The sequence below is a fragment of the Chionomys nivalis genome, chromosome 13 (assembly GCF_950005125.1).
Source record: "Chionomys nivalis chromosome 13, mChiNiv1.1, whole genome shotgun sequence".
Lineage (NCBI taxonomy): Eukaryota > Metazoa > Chordata > Mammalia > Rodentia > Cricetidae > Chionomys > Chionomys nivalis.
Window position 1 is genome coordinate 54,465,270 of NC_080098.1, and position 24,093 is coordinate 54,489,362.

The following is a 24,093-nucleotide window of genomic DNA, read 5'->3' on the forward strand; positions in this document are numbered from 1 at the left end:
TTCACTGAAAAGTGGAAAGGAGAAAGGAGGAAGGATTTTGGGAAAGCCTGGTGGAGGAATTTGACTAGAGATGGAATCCATGCCAGGTTTTCATTACCGCCAGACTCTCCTCCATTCTAGAGGGCAGGGAGGTGTGGTGGTCCGAGTGCCAGAGGAGGGCTCTCTCTGTGGCTGCTCTGAGGAGGGTAGTGCCCTGTGTGAACCTGTCAGAAGTCTGGGTGAGAGGGCCATTGCCCCACTGCAGGAGGACGAAAGGGAAGTCTGGGTGTGGGGAGTGCAGCGAGCCATATGGGAAAGTAGACACTGCCCAGGCGGGGTCATGCTTCAACTGGTGTGAGATTTTAGGAGAGCCTGAGGACAGAGCTCAGAGCCTAGGTAACTCAGAGGATGTATATTCTAATTTTTTTTACATGATGGCAAAGTAAGTTTAAGGTAAATTCAATATATGGTAGATAACAATGGCATTGTTATTAAGCCTGGGTAAATTGTATATTTTATAAAACATTAGGTCCATGGTTAATAATAGCTCCCGTCACCTGCTAGACACCTGCGACAAACCAGATAGTATGCACGCCTCAAGTAATCACAAACCTCACCACCAACATCCCAGTTTGCAGATGGGGAACTGAGGCTGAAGTGGGAAAACACTTTGCCCAAGGTCTTGCAGCTCACGAGTAGTTTAATTTATTATCCAGATCATCAGGCCAGCTGAACAAAGATCAGACCTCTGTCGTTAAATTCATCTTTTCTACCTACAACCTTTTTCTAGCCAATACAGCTTTTGACTTCATTTTAATTCTGTTGAATCCTCATTCTGCATTCGGTGAGATACTTATTTTCTAATGCGTTGTTTTGTTAATGCCCTTATGAGGAGTTTCATGTGTTTAGGAAAACCCCACCCAACCTGATTCTGTATTACACAGACTAATTGTTTATTCTGTATTACGATGCTGTCTGATTGTTATTTAATGGGACAAACAGCTTTCAACGGTAGTTTATTTATTTTTTCTTCTAAACATGGGCATGGTGTGATTGCAATGTCTTGGGAAGAGAAGATCTGCTGATCTTCTGATGTCTCAGCGCTGACTTCTTCAGGTGGAGCAAAGAGAAGCTGGGTGTGACTCTGAGAATCCACCTTAGCTCGGGTAACCAGTCTTTCCAGACCAGGAGCTTCTAGAAGATTTTAGAAGTGTTCTGTCTGGATGAGTGGCTGGCAGCTCTGCTCCCTGCTCAACTCTCCTCCTCTGTCATCTTCCTGGGTCCCAGTGACCCTGACTCTTAGAAACTGAAAATGATCAGAGGTGGTGCTGGGTGTGAAGCCACAGCCCCAGAGATCCCAAGACCAAGACACCAAGACAATAAGCCATTGCTGGAAACAGCATCCTAGGACATGCCAGTTCAGACCCTCAATTTCCACCTCACCACAGGGTGGAGGGGCTCATTTACTTTGCAACCATGGATGAGAAGGCTACATTTTATCAAAATAGGACCCTTAGTGAGAAGTAACAGCAAACAGTTGAAGGTTTTGCATGGAAATAAGATTTTTGACACATAAACATCTCACCTTAGGTTTTATCTGCCTTCTGGGGAAGAAGGAGCTGACATCTTCAGGGATGACAGGACAATATATAGATATTTTTTTTTGAGGTTCAATAAAATAAATGTTTTCACATAGGAAAATATTTCAAACCAGAAATCTCTATTTTGGCATTGAATTTGTAAGAACCAAATACTTTGGTGTTGTTTCCACTGAACAATAAAAATAAACTAAGGAAGACCTCTTTCTCTGAATTTTCTTACTCCTTCAAGAATCCTTTTGTACTGCTAAAACACATCACTCTCACTTCATCGCCTGAAAGTTGTTTTTGAGTCTTACAGGACTCCTGGATGCTGCATACTTAAAACCCAATTTGTTCCCTCTTTCCCTTTTTAAATACACTATTTTAATGACTCTACTGCAGCATAAAATTGTATGTCTTCACAAAGGATGCTGCAGAAGTTCAATGTATGAATCCACCATCCTTTTCTTGTTTTCCTGTTGTTCCTTGTCTACTTTTTTCTGAACATTATCCTTAAAATAATAGCTTGGGGCAAAGACAGTAGCACAAAAAGGAAATTTCAGAACCACATCTTAACAGCAGGAGCAGCCACCACAGGCAGAGCCCCTGGAGTCCACTTCTACAGCCCTCTGTAGACCTAACTGCACACCCAAGCCTCACCCCCCGTTGGGGGTTCCCACCTGCTGGAGATGCAGGCAGTCAGGCAAGCGGCTGGAGTAGTAGCATGCTGACTCGTTATAAAGTCATAGACTATACAGCTGGGAGTGGTGGAACTGGGAATGAGCTCCCTTGGTACCAACTCTCTGGTCTCTGAGAAGGTTGTGACAGGTGTGACCAGTTTGTCCCTGACACATAGTAAATGGTGGAGAACCACCCCAAAAGAAGATGGGCATTTTATTGGACTACTGCCCCCACGGGTTTTGTTTGTTTGTTTTTTAGGCAGGGTTTCTTCATTTAACCGTTGCTGTCCTGGAATTAGCTTTGTAGACCAGGACTGCTTCCGTCTCCCAAAGGATGGGATTAAATGTGTGAGCCACTGCCATTACCACCACTCAGCCACAGTTGGGACAAAATTTAAAGCCAGAGGAGACTTGGTCATCTAAACCAGTACAGAAAGAGTCCTTTATCCCTCATTTGTTGCATGGGAGCAGCGACTGGGAACACTCCCTGGTTGAGCTTCTCAGTCAGGGCCATCAGTTTAATGTCATCAAATAGTCACGTATTCACCTTTGTTTTTCTTCCACTCTACTGAGCCCAACAAGCAGGCATTAAGAGCCCGCAGTGTGCAAAGCCTTATGTTGTTCGGTGCTTGTAGGAGGGGAAGATGATGAAAGTGTGGGGTAGCCACACCTGTGTGCAGAAGTGTAGGCAGGGGAGTGTGGGTGAGCCCCAGGGGAGAGGTGTCATTGAGTCTGTCACTCCTGAGGAATGGCCGTCCAGCAATCCAGCTGATGGCGAGGGTGTTAAGTGAGTTAAGCGTTAATAGGCTAAAATTACACTTTTTGCTTTGCTTTACTTAAGATTCTTGGAAGAAGCTAACAATGTAGAATACATGAAAGACTACTTTGAAAATTATAAAGAGAATTGATTAGGCCTGAAGATAAAGTTGCAATTTCCCACAGACATTTACTGAGGTTTTGCAGGAGGGGGGGGGGCGGCATTATTCTATGAATCTGAATACAGTGAGATTCTGAATACAGAGAGATATACAACTTCATTTCTGGCATACCTAAAAGACTCGAAATGGCACAAAGGAGGAAGGGAGGGAGAGAGGAAGGAAAGCTGTAACATGGAAGAGATTGTGTACACACAGAAGAAATCTAGCAAGGTGGAATGGACGGCCAATGAGCGATAAAGATTATTACGAAGTTATTTTGTAAAGCAACGCAACTTTGCCTTGAAAAGTTTTGTGTCTGTCGCCAATTATTTTCCTATTATATTCTAGAAGCAGATGTTCAACAAATACTTTAAGATAGCTAATTTTGGAGTCTTTTTCCTTTTTTAAAAAAACGAATGTTATTTGAACACGCTGAGATAAAACATAGCTGGAAGCTGTTCACATACACGACTGTGTAGTCTGTTTTTGGACTGAACTCCAGAGCACATTTTCCTTTTAACCACTGATGAAGGGATCCTTTTACAAAAGCTTAGCGCATTCTTGTTTAAACAAGTTTTAGAATGAATTTTTAAAAATGTTTGCACAGGCAGGTTCTGTGCGGGATGAGTCATCTGTCTTTCTGAGTTTGAAGATAAAACAATGTCGGAAGAGTTCATCTTCTAAGGATGACTCTTTCATTATCCAAGTATATCTATCAATTTTAGCCTGGACGTCAATAGTCTTATCATTTAACCCACAAGAGTACCCCCCCCCCCCCATATCTTTTACCTTCGGCATCTATAAAACAAAACACATTTTTTAAGTGGAACGTAGTTCAATTCTGAATGTGGTTTATAAGCTCGTCACTTTGGGCTGGGAATGAAGCTTGGTTGGCAGAGGGCTTGCCTAGCATGCACAGAGCCCTGGGTACATCCCTGGGCTCCACATAAGCTGGGTGTGGCTGCGTAGCCTTTTGAGCCTAGCAGTCAGAGGTGGAGAAAGAGGGCCACAAGGTACATTGGATAAGAATAAGCTCAAGCAACTGGTGATATAAGCTAGCAGTTGAACATTTGCCTTGCTTCAAGACAAGGGTTCGATTCCTAATACCAAAAAAAAAAAAGTAAAGAAAAAATAAAAAATAGTGTGTTTCCTGAAGCTGCTTCCAACACTGGCTAAGGAGGCTTCCTTTAAGGATGAGATAATAGACTCCTCTCTGCTACCCATGTCTTTGTTTTCTGTTCTTTCCGTTGCCTGTTGGACAACCACTGTCCACAAACACCAAATGGACATTAGGCAGGAGTGGTGGCTCATGCTTGGAATCCCAGCACTGGGGAGATAGAGGCAGGGTCAGAAATTCAAGTTGACCCTTAGCCACAGAGCCAGTTTGAGGTCAATGTGGGAACATGAGATCTTGTCTCAAAAAATAAATAAATAAGTGGGGTGAGGGGAGTGGCTCACTCCTGTACTCTCAACACTCAAAAGACCGAAGGAGGAGGATTGCCGTGACTGTAGGAAGCCAGCCTTGGTTACACATGAAGGTCTTGTCTCAAAACCAACATACAAAAAGTAAAACAAGCAAAAAACTGGATGACTCTAGAAATAAACATTCTAAAGTTTGAAATGCCCGTTACTATGATGCGTTGTTACATTTAGGTATGACAGTTCTGTTTTGTTATCACTATTCTCTTACTGCACCTTGTTTATAGACTAGGCGTTACTTAATTCATATATATGTATGAGCAGGGAAAAACGATAGCTTTCGGTACTGTGAAAATAGATTTTTAAGGCTACAGTGAAACAGGATTCACACCTGGCTCGGTGGCTGTAACTGCGGCACTCAGGAGGCCAAGGTAGGAGTACCATGAGTTTGAAGTCAGCTTGATTGTATCGTGGCTTCTGGGCTAGCCCGTGCTATAGAGTGAGAAGCCACTTCAACAACACATGGATTTTAGTGCTCGCTAAGGTTTTGGACATCTTGCTGAGAGTCTTAGTGCTCGGTTACTCAGATATAGTAAAATAGGCAAAAAACAGTGGCAAAAGTTCTTACTTTCACTCTTCAAACAATTTAATCTTTCCCTGTTTTGTTTTGTTTGTTTCAATTTTAAAGAAACCTGATTCCTGTGTATCCCTCTTCATCTACTAAGATGCAAGGCGAAACACAGGTTAGTGTAGTCCGGACATTTGGTGAACACATGCGAGTCCTTTAGGAAAGGGTTTAGAGCTGTTTAGAATTATTAACAGCACACGGAAATCCCCCTTTGTAAAGACTGTTCACACAACGTGTGGGCAGGGTGAGAAGGTCAGACGTCTTAGGTAGGACCCAACAGATCTCCAGTCATAGAACTGTCATCCATACTACGAGGGCATAACCAAGCTGAGCTACCAGGCTGCTCTCACCCAGTGTGACTGCCCCAACTCCCTGGTGGCAACTCACCTGTGAGTGTCGTGTCCTGCCTAATAGTGGGGTTTCAGAAGCTCCAGAATTTATGTTTTGTGATCCAAAGAATTTCACCTTGTAAACTGACATAAAATATGTATGGCACTCTGGATACGTTTATTCATAATTGAGTTTGAACTTCCTGCGTCTGTATATATTTGGGGTGTGTGTGTGTGTATGTGTGTGTGTGTGTGTGTGTGTGCACGCGCGCGGTGCTGGGGATTGAACCCATGGCCTTGCTCATGTTATGCACATCCTTTACCAGCCAAACTCCCTATTTCATACATTTTTATTCTGAAGTAGATTTTGATTTACAGGAAAGTTGCCAAGCTGGTACAAAGTTCTAATGCATGCCATACCCAGGTGCCCTTAATTATCTGTCTTATGGCTCAGGTTATTGCCATTTTTACTGTGGCATACCTTGTTAAGTCGGTTAAGTCTGACTTTTATTGTGTAGAGAGACAACTCTTTCATTCATGTGCCTAGAACTGGCATTCTCTGTGGACATCACTGTCCGAGCCACCTTGTTGAACAGAACTTTCCCAAATGTTCCAGAAGGAAGGTACTCACCTTTTAGAAAACAAGTTGACTGTGAATCCCAGTCCTCAGTAAGCTGAGGCAGGAGGATTGTTATGAGAATGAGGCCAGCCTGGGCCACATAGTGAGTTTCAGGCCTGTCTAGGCCATGGGGCGAGACCCTGTGTCAAATAACCAAAAGAGTAAAAGGGGGGAGAAAAAGGAAGAAAAATAAAGAAAACAATTGTAGTTATACAGGACTTAATCTAATCCTTCCCTCCCTCCCTTTTTTATTTTATGTGCAATTTCACTGTTGCCCAGCTTGGTTTTGAACTCCTGAACCCAAGCCATCTTCTTACCCCAGCCTCCCAAATGTCCTTTGTGATTTCTTCTTTGTCCTAGAATTCTTAATGAAGTCCCTGTGTTTCTCTCTTTTCCCCTTTGTTCCTTACATTTCCTCCTGCTTCCTGGCAGGTACATTGGGAAAGTGTTCTAAGGCAGCTGGAATTCTGTACAAGTTAGGACAACAGATGTAATCGTGTCTCCGACCCAGCGGTGTGGGAATCGTGCCAGATTTCCTGTGTAAATGCTGAGCGGAAGCGAGACTGGTTGTACTCACGGTGCGGGAGTGGAGGAGGCTGCCCAGGTTTTGACAGGTGGACGCTCAGGCCGTGCGCTGCCTGGGCCTGCCTCAAGGAGCCAGTGTCGTCATTTGGGAGTGGTTCCCAGGGAAAGCTGGGATCCTCACCCACATCCAGCTAGTGCTGGCTTGTTGGGGAGCCTTGCTTGCAGGGAGGAACCCCAAATAGGTGGCAGAAAAAAAAGAAAGAAAATGCTTTCCTGTGGTGTGGTAATGTGTAGTCAGGCACTGTGGGAGCGGTTCCCACATTCATGTGGGCCTCCCATCTGGATATGTGATAGCTATTGTTTTCTTTAGGTTTTTTTTCCCAGTGCTAAGCTTGTAACCCAGGGCACATGCCAGGCAAGGGCTGTGCCATTGAATTGAACCCCTAGCTCAACACCCCATTTCTTTTAACAGTGGCATTCTTTCTTTAAAGTCTACAGGGAGGGCTGGAGAGATGAATCAGCTGTTGAGAGCATCAGCCGGTCTTGAAGGGGACCTAAGTTCGGTTCCTAGTACCGATGTTGGGTAGCTCACAACCGCCTGTAACACCAGTCTCAGGGAATCAAATGTCCTCCTGCATTCACGTGCACAGATGCACACACAGCTCTGCACACACTAAGGCACATAATTAAAAATCAGATAAACCTTTTAAAACAAGACATAGAGGGACACACGCACAGATCGCAGTTTGGTAGAGAGTTACTGAACAGGTAGAAACTGGTACAAATCGGAGGTAGCTGAAGGACCAGGTGCTTCCGAAGCCCAATAAGCAATTGATATTTGTTTAAAGTATGGGTATGTGTATATGCATGGATATGCAGGTGTTCTTGGGGGCCAGAAGAGGGTGTCTGAGCCCAGGAGTTGGAGTTACAGACACTTCCCATATGAGCTGCCCAGTGTGGGCACTGGGAACTGAATCCAGGTCCTCTGCAAGAGGGGTGAATGCCCTTGACTGCTAGCTTTCTACCCCCGAGTTCAGCGTCTTGCAGCATCTTCATCCATCCATCAATTCACACACACTACATACAGTTTGGTGTGCTTTAAACTCTCTCTCTCTTTTTTTTTTTTTTGGTTTTTTAAGACAGGGTTTCTCTGTGGCTTTGGAGCCTGTCCTGGAACTAGCTCTGTAGACCAGGCTGGTCTCGAACTCACAGAGATCCGCCTGCCTCTGCCTCCCGAGTGCTGGGATTAAAGGCGTGCGCCACCACCGCCCAGCTTTAAATCTCTCTTAAGCCAAGCTGCAGCAGGCAGGCCTGCAGCTGGACTCATATCATTGAGGGAAGCTGGACTTCCCTCATCGTGGGAAGAAACTTCTACTCAATGCTATCTTGAAAGCGACAAAATATGCTTAAATCTGCCATCTTTTCCGCCATACCACGATCCCTTCGTTCTTCCTGCCTCTTGGTGCGAATGTGGAAAATACTTTCGTAGAGTTAACTTTGCTCCTGTCTCCTGCTTTCCTGTGACTGGATTTGCTAGTGACATCTCTGTTCTCTGTGCTTGACCTGCTGACATCTTGCCATAGAAGGACATGAGCCAGCGACTTGACTGTTGGGACAGAGTAGGAGTGACAGACTGATGAGGTCACTGGCTGCAATTGCTGCTCATGTGTTTTTGCACGTCAGAAAGTTGTTCTGGATTAGATCTTTGACCTGAGGAGAAATTGTTACGAAGGACATTTTTGGGTTAATTTATGAAATTTTGGTGGCTCACACCTCTAGTCCCAGCTCCTGGGAGGCAAAGACACACAGAGCTCTATGAGTTCAAGGCCAGCCTGATCTACATAGTGAGTTTCAGGCCAGCCAGGAGACACAGCGAGACCTTGTCTCAAAAACAAACAAACCACAAAGTTCTATAGGTTAAAAAATAGTGTGGTATCCGTTTTAATTTCCCTGACCTGGACAATTGTGCTGTGGTTATATAACTAATTGTCTTCATTATTAGGAGATATATATTGGAATTTGGTGTGAGAGGGCACTGTCATTGTCAAATGGGTCAGGAAAGGGTGATGTATTCACGGGGGTTGGGACCAATGCGTGAACAATTGTGGAGTGAGGATCATAGGATCACATCTGGGCCAGTTTGTGCAACTTTTATGAAAGTTCGATATGTTTTTAAATCGATTAAAATCATGTCCTGTCTGTTTTCTTTATCTCCACAGTCAAACTGGCACCATGTCCCGGCACCAGAACCAGAACACTATCCAGGAGCTGCTGCAGAACTGCGCGGACTGTCTGATGCGGGCGGAGCTGATCGCCCAGCCGGTAACTCCCTCTTCTCACTCCTCAGAGTCTGGTGACCCACGCTGTTTTCTGAGGAGCTCACGCCCTCGCCACTGCCTGCACATCCCTGTTGCTGGGTCTCTCACATTATTAGTGTCCAGCGATGTGCAATGGTCCTTTCAGATCAGACGAGACAGGGATATTATCTTAATCTCTTTTCTGTTGCTAGCAACGACACCACAGACTGGGCGAACTATAAAAGAAAAGAGGTTTGGTTTGGTTTGGCTCCTGGTTCTGGCCAAAGCTCAGGGCAGCGTCTGACGATGACCTCCTTCCTGGCAGAGTCCCCAGGTGGCAGAAGGCATCACATGGCAACAAAGAGCACACACCACTTCTAGCCAACTTAGATTTTGTAACAGATCCACCCCGAAGATAACCTATTCATCCACTAATCACATGTAACGATTAGTCATCCCTTCAAGTTCTCACTTCTCAAAAGATTTATTTTGACTTTTATCTTCTCTGTCTGGGTGTTTTGTCTGCATGTATGTCTGTGCTCCACATGCCTGGAGCCTGCCGGGGCCAGAAGGATACTCAGGTCCTCTGGAACTGGAGTTATCAGTGGTTGGGAGGCTGGGAATCGAACCTGGATCCTCTGGAAGAGGAGTGTGTTCTCTTAACCACCGAGCCATCTGTCCGGCCCTAAGTCTTTTAAAAACACTGCAGTGCTTACAGCGGTTCTGGATTTTCTGAAAACTGGCTCTAAAAACAAGTCACCTTTACTGTCTTCCTCATGAGTGATACGTGTTTTCAGCACAAGACTTGAGATTTAGTCTCCCCCAGGTTGACATTAATGCTTGGATTACATCCAGAACCTGTCACACTGCAAGCATTTTAATCCAGAAAATTTATGATTTTCCCCCTTTTGAAGATTATCTTAATGTTCTAATTTTTTAAATTTAGATACTGTGTAGAATCTCATAGCGCCCGACTCAAAGAATGTGTCCATTTGTGTGTGCTGCCCCGTGCTGGTGATCACAGCCAGCACATAGGAAGCAGAGGCAGAGGGATTCAAAGTTTGAGGCTGACCTGAGCTGCACAGTGAAACTCTCCCAGTGAATCAGAGGGATCAGTGGTATTTAGCGAAGGAGAGCGGGAGGGAAGGAGAGGAGGAAAATACAAGTTATCAGTTCATGGTAAACGGATTTGGGGGTCAGACCAGTCGCTTACCTACTGATTGACTGACTCCTTCATCCAAAGCAGATAGGGGTGTCAGTACTCAATTTAGAACATACATGAAGCCCTGTGTGTTAGTTTGTGGTGACCGTGGGTACATTTACCCACAGTGTAATGCCATAGGGTTCCCAGTTTATCTTTCTTTCCTTCTTCTTCTTCTTCTTCTTCTTCTTCTTCTTCTTCTTCTTCTTCTTCTTCTTCTTCTTCTTCTTCTTCTTCTTCTTCTTCTTCTCCTTCTCCTTCTTTTTTCTTTTTCTTTTTTTTCTTTTCGAGACAGGGTTTCTTTGTAGCTTTGGAGCCTGTCCTGGAACTAGCTCTTGTAGACCAGGTTGGCCTCGAACTCAAAGATCCGCCTGCTTCTGCCTCCCGAGTGCTGGGGTTAAAGGCGTCCGCCACCACCGCCCGGCCTCCCAGTTTATTTCTATTGACTTGCATTTAAATACTAAAAATGAGTGCCTGGGAAGTAGTATCACACTGGCTAGCACTTCGTGTATAGAAGTAAGATTCTTTTGGCTGCCGTGGAGGAGAGCAGCAAGAGGAAGATGGAGAACAAACTGCTGAAAGGCACTGAGCCGCAGGGGAGGCTTTCTGCTTAACAGTTTAGTGTGATGCTCACACACATGTCACCCAGCCTCCTCCACTGGTGGCATCTGACACAGCTGTAGTTTGTCTTTTTTTTTTTTTTTTTCTTAAAGAGCTGGAAAGCTTTTTTCCTCTGTCATACAGGAAAGGCTCAGTGGTGTTTAGAAGGCCTACCTAGTAAATGGTCCAGCCATCTTAGCTCAGTCAAAGCATAGTAGACAGGGGCTGGTGTAAGACAGAAGATGGAAATTCAGCACCTTGAAGAAACGAGAAGATGAACAGTCTGAGGATTTACCTTTAGAGCCCTCCTGAAGGGCTGGCAAGTTGGCTCAGTGGGTAAAGGCTCTTGCCGTTGCAGGCCTGGCGGCTGTAGCTTGATTCCTAGAACCTGCATAAATTTGGAAGGAAAGAGCTGACCCCACCTATAAACACATACACACACACATACATATTATATACATACATATATATGTATATAATATTTTGAACCATTTTTTATTACATTTGTGTGTGTCTGTGTACACACACATGCTTGTGTATGTGAGTGAGTGAGTGTCAGGGAATGAGTGTGGAGGTCAAAGGACAACCGGGAGTTGGCTCTCTCCTTCCACCATGAGGGTGCCTGGCATCAAACTCAGATTGCCAGGCTTGGTGGCAGGCACCTTTACCCATCGAGCCATTTCATTGGCCCTGTTTGTTTTGAAGACAGAGTCTCTCTCTACAGTACAGGCCAGCCTCAAACTCCTGATCCTCTTGCCTCAGTCTCCAAAGGTGTGGGATTAGGCGCGCGTTCCACCATGCTCAGCTCAGTTAGAAATAAGCAGCTTATACTGGGTTTGTGCTGTCTGTTCCGTCACAGTAGAAGGGTTACTCTCGTTGGTACATGTGAAACTTTTCCTTACAATCTTACACATTTTCATGCGTAATCTCCTCTGCTAGGAATTGAAGTATGGAGACGGAATACAGCTGGCCCGGAGTCGGGAGCTGGACGAGTGCTTCGCACAGGCCAACGACCAGATGGAAATCACAGATAACTTGATCCGGGAGATGCGGCAGATGGGCCAGCCCTGTGACGCTTATCAGAAAAGGTATGGTCTGCAGATCATGGTTGGGGGGACCTCCAGCAGGTGACCTCAGGCTTTCTCCAGAGGAAGCCCTCACATGCCCCAAGAACATCTCCCTGGCTTGGAGCTTTGCAGTGTTATCCCTTTCAAATATAAAACTGCAATCTTTATCTTTCGTGGACCCCAGAGATGCTACAAGAATTAAATAGACCCGCAAGAAAATAACCATTCAAAAACTCTAGCTCCTCCTGGAATGGTAGCAGAGCCCTGAGATCCTGGGTACTCAGGAGGCAGAGGCAGGAGGATCAAAAGTTCAAGGCCCACCTGGACAATTTAGTGAGACCTTAGCTCAAAATTAATTAATTAATTAAATGGGTTTTGCTTTTTAAAGAAGGACAAAGGATGTGGTAGAGTACTTGCCTTGGGTTCAGTCCCCAGTGCTGTAAACATTCTATGATGGTCTAAGAGGCTGAATGGGTCATGAGCCTTCCCTCCATTTAGACGGCAGCAGAGGTCTCCGGTGCAACAGCTGACCTTTCCAGAGGCTACTACCAAGCTTTGTTTAGTCAAGTGAGACTCTTGGAGTTGGAAGAGGGCACTTCACAGCAGAGATGTGTAGTACGAATTTACTCCCATGCTGTTGAGGCCCAGGGTACTAGAAAGATGAGTTCCTGGATGGAACTCAAGAAATCGAGGTTAGGCATAGGCAGTGACCCTTCTCATGGCGTTTTGGGTTGCGAGTGGTTTTCTAGCATCGATACTTCCATCAAGTGATCAAGTTGGGGGTCATGGGGTAAAGAAAAAAAAATACTCCAATGCACCCCCGTTGGCTGTAGATTGACCCAAAGGAAACCCAGGAAAGGGATTTCGTAGGCTGTTTTTTTGTGACGACATCGTTGTTTGCCTTCCCTTTCAGGCTGCTTCAGCTTCAGGAGCAAATGCGAGCCCTTTACAAGGCCATCAGCGTCCCTCGCGTCCGAAGGGCCAGCTCCAAGGGAGGCGGAGGCTACACCTGCCAGAGCGGCTCTGGGTGGGATGAGTTCACCAAGCGCCTCACGGGCGAGTGTCTGGGCTGGATGAGGCAGCAGAGGGTAAGTGGCGGCCAGGCTAACCCATGTGTGCTGGTTCTCAGACCCCTGAGCCCAGGTAGTTCAACCGCAGACCTCCAGTGGCAGCAACTTGCCAAATCACAGGGTCGTTCTGTCTGAGTTGCAACTGGTCTCATCCGTATCGCACTTAGACTGAAAAGAAAGAAAGGAAGGAAAGAAGGAGGGAAGGAAGGAAGGAAGGAAAAAAGAACTCTTTGATGGCTAATTTGAAATAGTAACACAAGAGTGAGAAACGTTAACATAAAAAAATAAGTTACAAAATATTATCATGTAGGAAGAGCTAGACACCGTGACACTGGGTGTTCCAGTTTGGGCTCCTTCGTGGTCCCCTCCCCCACACCTTTGGTGATTTTTTTTTGAAGTTCAGCTGTCCGGCTGTCCAAGGCTCACGTCACTCGTGTGGGTGTGAAGTCAAGTCATGTCACCAGAAGGATGCGCTGAGCCTTTCCCTGCAACTGGAATTTCTACAAAGTATTTTTCAATGCTAATTACGGTTTTGTTGTTTTATGTAGTAATTAAGCCCGATAATGAACAGGTGGCCGGGGAAACATGCCATAATCATGTAGATGGGAATTTTATAATGAAAACCTTCTACTGAGCCATCCTTCTTTGAGACGTGGATGTGTTAGAATGATACATTGTGGGGAGATTGTTATGCAATGCTGTAAGAACTTGATTAATTGTTGGACCAATTTCTAAGTGGTTCTAAAATTTCTTAGCTATTTAAACATCCCCCTTACCCTTTCTTTGAGTCTGTGTTGAATTGTGTTGCCCAGGCTAGTCTCGAACATGCAAACTCAAGCCATTCTCCCAGGTCAACCTCCAAAATATCTAGGGCCACAGGCAAGTGCCACTGACACGGACCCAGCCTTTAAAAGTTTTGGGGGTATTCTTGTGTGGCAATTTCTTTTGCCACTAATCACTCATTCAGTTATTTTTTTTATTCTTTTTCCATTTGCCTTTTGTTGTTGTTGTTGTTTGTTTGTTTTGGTTTTTCAAGACAGGGTTTCTCCATGTAGCTTTTGGAGTCTGTCCTGGAACTTGCTAACTCACTCTGTAGACCAGGTTGGCTTCAAACTCAAAGATCCGCCTGCCTCTGCCTCCCGAGTGCTGGGATTAAAGGTGTGCGCCACCACTGCTGACTTCTTTTCATTTTTTTTTTTAATGTGTATGGTGTTTTGTCTACATATGTCTGTGTACCACATGCATGCAGTGCCCACGGAGACCAGAAGAGGGCACTGAATCCCCTAGAACTGGGCTTACAGAGGGTTGTGGACCACCATGTGGGGTCTGGGAATCAAACTCAGGTCCTCTAAAAGAACAGTCGGGGCTCTTAACCTATGAGCCATCTCTCCAGGCCTTATTTGTTTTTGTTTTTGAGACAGGGTCTTGCTTTGTAGCTTAGGTGAGCCTTGAACTTGTGACCCTCCTGTCTCATTTTCCAAGATATTGGGATTCTAGTGTGTTCTACCATGCCTATCCCCAAACTGGTTTTTATTATGAAGACCATAAACTCTTCTGGAAAATGGAGTAGATAGTGGAGAAACAGCGATTATCTCAGAAACTTAACTATAAACTTGTTTGCATGTCTTCAGATCCCTGCAAGTCTTTGAAACCCTCTTTATCTTTTTGAGACAGGGTCTCATAGAGCCCAGGCTGTCTTGAACTAGCTACGGAACTCAGCATGGCTCTGAGCTGCCCAGGCCCTGACCTCCATCTCTGAACACACATTTCTTGAGGGTTTATCTATATTGGCACCATGGTAGAAACTGAGGGCTCAAAAATTATGGTCCATAGTTATGAAGATGAATATTATCGACGGCAACAAGATACATGTCAAATGCCAAATAATTGCCTTGCCAGAGCTATAATAAAATCTTGCTCAGGAGTTGGGGGAGAGTGGTATTCAGTCCTGAGGAAGACTTGAATTCACGGGGCTTGGCCTGTACCCTCAAGGATTTTTTATGAGTGGCAGGACAAACTTTGAACCAAAGTAATTATGAGACGTCATATCCCTGATGTCTTCTGAGACGGCGTGACAGTTATATTAAGCGACAGCTCAGAGTTAGTCATTTTCGGTATACCTGTGGGCGTAGTACTGTAAGAATTCTTTCCAGGGCTGGGTGTGCCTATAATCTCAGCCTGGGCTACGTAGGGAAACTCTGTTTCCAACACCAACAAATGGGCAAACAACAGCCCCCCCCCCAAATTAAAACAAAATATTTGGTAGAAAAATCTCTACATCTTTCAACTTCAGGAAGTGACTTTCTCACACAAACATTGTTCCATCAGTTTCTAACACCCCTCCGTGAGCCACGCTTTTAATATTGTCAGGTGGCTCTTAGGGTTCTGGGCAAACTAAGAGCTGTTTGATTCCTGCTGTAGGTTTGCTGGGATTCTGTGTGGCCTTTCTCTTCCCAGCCCACCTCCCCCCACACATAGTCTGCATTCTTTTACGGCTCCCGGGAGACCCAGCTGCGGCCTCAGCTGATAAGGGAGCCCTTTCCCCAGCCACGTGTTCAGGAGGCAGACACATCTCCCTGCCGGTTTCTGCTTTGTTTTCCTGATCTGGGCTTCTGCTGATGGGCGGGCCAGATACTATACACCTGGCAGGTAATGAGCTGTGTGAGCTGGCCCCGGGTCATCTCTACCTTCCCAGCAGAGCACCTGCCATTTCTGCTTTGAGGCACGGGCAGTTGCAGTTGTAGGAGACCAGGGCAAAGTTCTTGTCCAGCTTCAGTTCTCGGACTCTGGAAGGGCTCCTCTCTGAAGCCTTGCCAAGGGCACTAAGAACACGGGTGTGGTTTAGGACAATTGTGTTCTGTTCTTGCTGCCTTCCCAGCTTGGGATGTTTGCCCTTGGCATGCCCGAGAGATGACACAGGTGATTTAGACATTTACATGTGCTCATGCAAAAGGAGGAAGAGACGCTGGACTGGACCGGAATGAAACTTGCCAGATATTTGATTCTTACCATGAAACATTCTTAAATTTCAGACTTAAGTGATGAATCTTGTTGGGTTTCACATTTAAAAAGCAAATGTAAACTCATAATCCTCATATTGTTAATCAGAATGAGGAGTCTCGAGTTTGTGTAGGAACTTCCCTTTGAAGTGGACCATAGAGTTTTTACAGTTTGAAAGGCGTTTTTAAAGTGCTGTATTTCTGAGCCAGCAGTTAACTATATAACATTCATCAGCATTACTTATGGCTGGATGTGTAGCCTCATGGCCACTTAAACGAAAAAAGAAAAAACAATGACAACTTCTTTAGGTTAGTGATTTAGTTTGAGAGGCAGTGCCTGACTGTCATTAATGATTTCTGACACGTTTTTAAAATGATTGAATAAAGTAACTCTTTTAGTGCTTACAAAGTATTATATTCATATCTAGTCATACACATTTACATCCTCCTTTTTATCCCTTTTTTTTTTTTTTTACAATGTCATCATTGCCATTGTTTGTAAGTGCAGGACATGGATATAGGGGTCAGAGCAAAATTTTTGGACATCAGTTTTCTCTTTCTGCTGCGGGTTCTGAGAATCAGAATCCAGTAGCAATTCCTTTTAGCTGCTGAGCCATTTTGCCAGCTCCTCCCCACCCCTGCATTCTCATGTGTAGATTCTTCCTTCGGAAGAATGATATAGGTCACAAGGAACCCGATACTGAATTTCTTCCTCAGTTCATCTTGGCCTGGAGCCAAATTAACTGAGTATGTATTTGGTGATTCTCATTGGTTTTTGACAATCTTGAAACATCAACAAATGTTTTGGCTTCAGACATACTTCATATAGTTTTTCCTTCCCTCCTCCTTCCTCTTCCCTCCCTCTCTTCCTCCCTCCCTCCTTCCTTCCCTCCCTCCCTCCCTTTCTTTTTGAGAGAGAGCCTTGCTGTGTACTTAGGCTAGTTTTGAACACCTATGCTCAAGCAATCCTCCTGCCTTAGCTTCCCGGGTGGTTGTATGTTTTGTTTTTTTCTGAAGCAGAGCTGTGTATGCTATCTTGATCCCCGACGCTATAGAGAAACGAGTCTGTGGCAGAGGTGGGACAATAAAGGGTGTGCCCTGCCCCTCTCTCTGCAGGCAGAGATGGACCTGATGGCCTGGGGTGTGGACTTGGGCGCAGTGGAAGAGCACATCAACAGCCACAGGAGCATCCACAACGCCATCGGAGACTACCGCTGGCAGCTGGACAAAATCAAAGCCGACCTGGTACTTCTCACGTTCATCCTGGACTCTCGAGCAGGGTGTATCACTTAGGCAAATCTGTCTGAAACACACGGCTATTGTTTACTTTCCAAGAGACTAGAAATTAAAACAGAACAAAACACTCCATTGTGTAAAAGACAAGTGGAAATAGATTTATGGGAATCGGAGAAGGAGTTGAACCAAATGCTGAGTTCGTACAGGATATCACAAGTTTATGGCTTATGAATAAGTCTCTGGGGAGGTGGTAGGTAGACCATTACTGTAAAAGCAAGGCATCACCTATCAGAAGAACATGAAATTAGCATGTAGCTTATATTGCTGGTAACTCCGTGAGTTCCCTTCTGGGTGAGACTAAAGTCACATTTGTCCGAAGGAAACTGCGTCTCATGCCTCTCCTGTGCTGGATAAAAATCAGACTTGGGGCGAGTGGAGGGCGACAGCAGTAGACGGTAGTCGGATCTCGGCGCTCAGTCGTGTCCCCGCGTCCTGCCCCCACCGCCCCTTCCCTGAAATCACTAGCAGTAAAACTTAAACTAAAGTTTTCATTTTCACTTTGCCCTGCCTCTTTTACAATTTACACCTTACTCCTGCCCACTTGAGTATCTGCCCAGCTTTCTTCTTCAAGTCTCTAAGGACCGGAGGATCCAAAAGTCTATTTTCCTCAGCAGGTCTTTAATTGACGAAGAATCTGCTTTGTGGAGAAGGCATGAATGTCTGGAAAGGGGCCTTCAAACCATCCAGGGACAGGTCACTGTGGGCAAAAGACTTCATAGAGCAATTGCATCTTTTCACTGAGGGAGCTGAGGCCAGCATCTTACAAAGAGGCATAGAGGGGCTCTACTTTCTATAGAACTCCAAGAGGGGATAGAATAATTATTCACATTTTCTTTTTTTCCCAGCGCGAGAAGTCTGCAATCTACCAGTTGGAGGAGGAATATGAAAACCTGCTGGTAAGCCCATTCAGCCTTTATTGTCAACTCAGTTCAGTTCCTCGAGTGGTAAGCGTCCCTGGTGGACCACACGCGTGGCTTAGTGGTCACCGAAGAGCCTGGACACTCACTGGCTCCGGTGTTCACAGATGCTCATTTTGTTGTTGCTGATTTTCTTTTAGAAGTGACGTTTCAAAGGCTTTGTTTTGGTTGTTTCTGAAGGCAGTGCCTAGCGCTGTTCTGTTTTCTGGTTAAATGTCACACAAATGACTCTCGCTAGATGGATGTGAAGTGATAAAGAATTGCAGCCTTTTTGAGCAACTATAAACAGAGACAAAATAGGTTTTCCTCACAGATTTTACCAGCCTGTCATCATTCCTAAGCAGAGCTTTCCACTCTTCTAATTGTGCCATCTTATTTTTACCTTTTCCATATTTCCTTGCTGGTTACAATGGTTTTAAAATAGCGTGACTACTGGGAGCACACGACTTTCCCCGTCGGGATGGGCATAACACTGATGGCAACTTAAATTTATGTGGGCAAAGTGACATATCTAAGAGAAAACACTCGATTTATCTAAGAGTCTAGTTCCCCTTAATTATGTAAAATTATTAAACTCAAACATCATTATCTTTTAATTTTTTGTTTATAGAATTGGGGTGTGCATACATGTGTGTATGTGTGTGTGTATGTGTACAGGTATTCATATGCTATAATGTATATGGGGATCACAGGACAACTTTGTCATCAGTACTTCGCGTGGGACCTGGGGCTTGAACTCAGGTCACCAGGTTCGTCCAGAAAATGCTTTATCCGCTGAGCCATCTGGCTGGCCTCAATTATCATTGTCTGAATCAACACTCTTCAGAGGCTGGAGATATAGCTCAAAAGTAGAACATGAGGGAGACTGGGAGTCTCTCCAGCACCAGGGGAGAAAAGGATGAGAACGATCCTTTGGAATTAGGATATTTGAATCTGAGATTGCCATAAACTCACAAGCATCACAAATTTGGACAGGGCCTCTCTCCTATCCCAGCTGAATGCAGCAGGTTAAGTAAGAGGTTTTACCTGGCTTCAGATGGTCTGGGTAAGGAACAACACAGGTCTGTCTGCACAGTCCGTGAGAACGCTGTTATCCTAACGCTGCTCCCGGGCTTGTCTGCAGAAAGCGTCCTTCGAGAGGATGGACCACCTGCGCCAGTTGCAGAACATCATCCAGGCCACCTCTCGCGAGATCATGTGGATCAATGACTGCGAGGAGGAGGAGCTGCTGTATGACTGGAGCGACAAGAACAGAAACATCGCTCAGAAGCAGGAGGCCTTCTCTGTACGTGCCCCTCCACGCCTTTAGCCTGTTGCTGGCAGGGGTGGGAGATTTATTTAGTTTTATGTGTTTGCCTGCGTGGGTATCTGTGTGCCATGTGCATGCAGTACCCACAAATGCCAGAAGAGGGCATCATATTCCCAGGAACTGGAGTCACAGGCAGTTGTAAACTGCTGTGTGGGTACTGGAACTCGAACCCAGGTCCTCTGGAAGAGTAATCAGTGCTCTTAACTACTGAGCATCCCTCCAGCCTTTCCCCCTTATTTGTAAAGGTAGGGGTTCCCTCTGGTAGTCAGTAAGGCTGCTACATTTTAGAACTCAAATAATCGTCTTGCCTTATCCTATCAAATAGATAGGACTATGGGGATGTCCCATCGCAGGCTAAGCAACCCCCACCCACAAGTTCATTGTTTAGTATCCCCGAAGCAGGTAGCGTGGACTCATAGGTAGCGTGGAAGTTAGTCCATCTGGAAACCCTAGAGTGGGGGGCACTGTAGAAGAGTGGATCAAACCCTGGAGTTAGGAATCGGAATGTGTTGAGCACCTGTAATTTGAAAATCTGAAATCCAGAAGACTCTCTACAAAACGTTTTGAGCGCCACCATGATACTATAAGTAGAATATTCCACGCCTGACTTCAGGTGAGAGGTGGCAATCAAAATCTGGGGGCCCCCAAAATATTGTATAAAATTACCTTCAGGCTATGTGGGTAGAAAACATTAATGAAGTTTGTCTTTAGACTTGGGTCCTATCTCCAGTGTATATGTAAATATTCCACAATAGCAAATCCCAAATCTGAAACACCTGTGGTCCCAAGCATCTGGAGTTAGGGTTGCTCAATGTGTATTAGTGGCCATGTTGTTAATTCCCTGAGTGGTCTTAGTCAGGCCATGCCAGAAACCCTTTCTAACCTAAATGCTGTCATTCTTGAGGACAATGTGAGTCCTTAGCATCACTCATTCCCAAAATACACTTCGGCATGTTCCACCACCTCTACATAGTGCAGTGTAGCAGAAGCCTAACTGTAAAGGGTTTGGTCTTTCCGCTCATAGATCCGCATGAGTCAACTGGAAGTCAAGGAAAAGGAACTAAATAAGCTTAAACAAGAAAGTGACCAGCTTGTCCTCAATCAGCATCCAGCTTCAGACAAAATTGAGGTAGGCTTCATGGGATTTACATTTCCACTAGGGAAAAAACTTTTCATAAAATACATCTTTGTGGGTGAATGATGCTTCTCCATTCTGAAGCTGTGCCAACTTTATCTTATATTTTGGGATCAGCACCCTAGGCTAGGTTTTTTTTTCTCCCTTGAAATATTTTATACTTTACCAGATGATCTCTGTCACAATTATTTAACTCTGTTCTTATGTCACAAAAGCAGTTATGGGCAGTGTGTAAATGAATAACTATGGCCATGTTCCAATAAAGCTTTATTTATACCTAAAAGCAGTGGGCCAGATGTAGCCCTCGGGCAGTATTTGCTGGCTTTTGCTGGAGACTGCTGTCTGCGAACTTGACTCAAGGCTGATGTAGGTGGTAGTGCTGCTATTGGCCATATCGTTAAACTGAAAGGCCGATGTGAGCTGGTAAAAGTTACTACCTGAAGTCTCTAAAGCCTTCCACCTGAATGCATCCCACTTCCCCATGATCGAGTGCCCGTCTAAGAACAGGCTTGGTGTGCCAGCGGGAATCCCACTCCAGCGCTGTCCCCAGTGTCTGTTCTGGTTGGTCAGTAGCTGCTCCATTTGGGCAAGACCTATTTTGGCTGTTAGCCCTTTGATCGTAGCTGTTTGTAAAAACGGATTGCACCAAGAGCACTCCAGTGGGATAGTCTGTCTCCAGCCATTGGTGAAAGTTTGCTTGACTTGGGGTGGCCTAAAGAGGTATCTGTTCCATCTGGCTCACGGGTCTGTGCAGGAGGCAGCCCTCTGTGCCTCTGAGTAGGCGTGTGGGATGGCTGATGGCTTGACGCTTTCTTGTTTCAGGCGTACATGGACACGCTTCAGACGCAGTGGAGCTGGATTCTGCAGATTACCAAGTGCATCGATGTCCATCTCAAAGAAAATGCTGCCTACTTTCAGGTTCTTAGGCATAACTTTAAAAAAAAATCTACATTCGTTTGTGTGTGTGTGTGTCTGTGTGTGCACGTCTGTGTGTGTGTCTGTGTGTGTGTGTCTGTGTGTGTGCATGCCTGCGTGTGTCTGTGTGTGTCTGTGTGTGCACGTGTGTGTCTGTGTATATGTGCACGTCCGTGTGTGTGTGTCTGTGTGCGTGCGTGCATGTGTGTGTGCGTGTGTGTGTGTGGTGGTTGCATGCCACCATGGGCACATGGGGGTCAGAGAACCACCTGTTTGAGTTGGCCCTCTTCTTCCACTGTGTGGGTGCTCCTGAGACCTGGTGACAGGCATCTTTACCCCCTGAGCCACCTTGCTAGCCCTGGCTGATATTGTAGAGTGGCCATGGGACTGTGAGACAAAGTGTTGATGGCTATGGTGGAGTCTGGTTCCAGCCCTTCTACTGCGTATTTGTGTAATCTTCGAACACATCACAGCTTTAGGCTTCTGTTTCTCTTGTACGAAATGGGGAGATCAGACCCACGATCTCCAGGGAACTTTCCCTAGTCTAAAGTAATATGGCACATGCATGCATTGTATGGATGAGGTATTAATAAGCACACATGCTACACAGATATGTGTAGGAATAATGGGGTCATATGCAGTGCAATGCCATCACTACCTTCTCCTCTGAGTATGTTTTTGAAGCAAGAGAGCACTCTTGAAGGTACTGTCCTTGGCCTAGAGGAACACAGATCTGTAATACTGTCACTCAGCCCTGCTACCAAGCCTGTGATCTTTTCCTTCAACCACATAGCAGAGGCTTGGAGTGGGGATTGTGGTTCTTGAAACAGAACTACTCAGTGATTGTGTTGGTTAACTTTCCCCTAGTGTTAGCAAAATGCCCAGGATAATTAACTTAGAGAAAACGTGTATTTGGGCAACAGTTTTAGAAGGCCCAGTCTGTGGCCCATGATTCACTAGTCGGTGAAGAGCTCAGGCATCACAGTGGGGAGTGCAGGATAGAACAAAACAGCCAGAGTAGGGGGAGGAAGAAGAGGAGACTGGAGTCCCATGTTTCTCTCTGAGGGACCCCAATGAGCCAAAGATTTCACCCCATGAAGTGCCACTCTGGGAACCGTGCCTTTAACCCAAACGCCTTTGGGTGACATTCAAGATCTGAACACTGCCATTGAGTGCCTTTTCATTGACTGGGGTTGTTGCCATCTCTAACAGTTTTTTGAAGAGGCTCAGTCAACCGAAGCCTACCTGAAGGGCCTGCAGGACTCCATCAGGAAGAAGTACCCCTGCGACAAGAACATGCCCCTGCAGCACCTGCTGGAGCAGATCAAAGAGTTGGAGGTACCGTGCCACACCCAGACCCTCAGCAGCCGCCCCCAGGGGAGTCGGTGCACCCCAGACCCAGGGCAGGCTGTGATGGAGTACAGCACACACCCAGAGCCTATACCCTGATTTCTGCATCTCTCGGTGGCAGCTGTGTGTTCAGCTTTGGTAGGGAAGGGCCTTTGCTTCAGAAGCTCAGTAATGGACTGAAAACTAAAGTGGAAAGAATGCCATGACAGTTCCTCAGGAATGCATGCTTCTCCTTTTATCTACATTGGCCCTTTCACAGAGATGTCTTTCCTTCCCAGCTAATTCAACAGGCTTCCTATAGGCTATCTTCCCTTGTGACGGATTTGTGGCTCATCACGAGTGGAACTATAACCACATTTAACTTTGATGTCATGGCAGCTTCCCCAAGAGGTCTCTAAACCTCACAGAGCACCTGTGTTTAAGGCAGATTGTCATTGCAATTGCAGAAAGAACGGGAGAAGATTCTGGAATACAAGCGTCAGGTGCAGAATTTGGTAAACAAGTCTAAGAAGATTGTGCAGCTGAAACCTCGGAACCCAGACTACAGGAGCAACAAGCCCATTATCCTCAGGGCTCTCTGCGACTACAAACAAGACCAGGTGTGTACTTTGTGTTCAGAAGCATAGCAAAGCCTTCCCTTTCTTTCTTTCTTTTTTTTTTTTAAAATATTTATTTATTTATTTATTTATTTATTATGTATACAATATTCTGTCTGTGTGTATGCCTGCAGGCCAGAGAAGGCACCAGACCCCATTACAGATGGTTGTGAGCCACCATGTGGTTGCTGGGAATTGAACTCAGGACCTTTGGAAGAGCAAGCAATGCTCTTAACCTCTGAGCCATCTCTCCAGCCCCCAGCTTTCCCTTTCTTTACCTGAGCTTTTGTCAATCAAGAGAGCAAAACTAATCTTGGTTTTAATAGGCACCATGGTCATGTCTTTTCTAAATAAAGCAATCTCCTGTTGAACAAATGCAGCAGCTTAGCTGAATCTCTGGGGACTGTCAGGAATCGGGACAGTAGCTGCTTTCTTTGGGTGATGGGGAAGTAAGGCAAAGCTTCATGCTATGTGGAGTGTGTATCATACCTCTGAGCCCCACCCTTCACCTGCACGATGGTTGTTGCGAAGGTTTAGAATCTTTCTAAGGTTGACTACTTCCTTCTGGAGATACCTAGAGCTTACTTGTTTATGATCGCCCCCATCTTTAAGTTTCAGACAAGATAAATGGAAGTGGGAAGTGACGCTATCATTGCTCCTGCAAG

At 45.4% G+C, this 24,093-nt stretch overlaps 1 protein-coding gene across 2 annotated transcripts in view; it reads left to right on the forward strand.

Moving 5' to 3' along the window:
* Positions 1 to 24,093, forward strand: part of Dsp (desmoplakin) — a 46,635-nt gene that overhangs the window by 4,194 nt on the left and 18,348 nt on the right. For both annotated transcript variants that reach the window (XM_057787833.1, XM_057787834.1), the window contains exons 2-11: positions 8,896 to 8,998; positions 11,714 to 11,862; positions 12,755 to 12,929; positions 17,027 to 17,155; positions 18,052 to 18,102; positions 19,247 to 19,408; positions 20,457 to 20,561; positions 21,390 to 21,485; positions 22,695 to 22,820; positions 23,279 to 23,431. In XM_057787833.1, the coding sequence (XP_057643816.1) occupies positions 8,896 to 8,998; positions 11,714 to 11,862; positions 12,755 to 12,929; positions 17,027 to 17,155; positions 18,052 to 18,102; positions 19,247 to 19,408; positions 20,457 to 20,561; positions 21,390 to 21,485; positions 22,695 to 22,820; positions 23,279 to 23,431 (1,249 nt within the window). The remainder of the gene's footprint in view (positions 1 to 8,895; positions 8,999 to 11,713; positions 11,863 to 12,754; positions 12,930 to 17,026; positions 17,156 to 18,051; positions 18,103 to 19,246; positions 19,409 to 20,456; positions 20,562 to 21,389; positions 21,486 to 22,694; positions 22,821 to 23,278; positions 23,432 to 24,093) is intronic.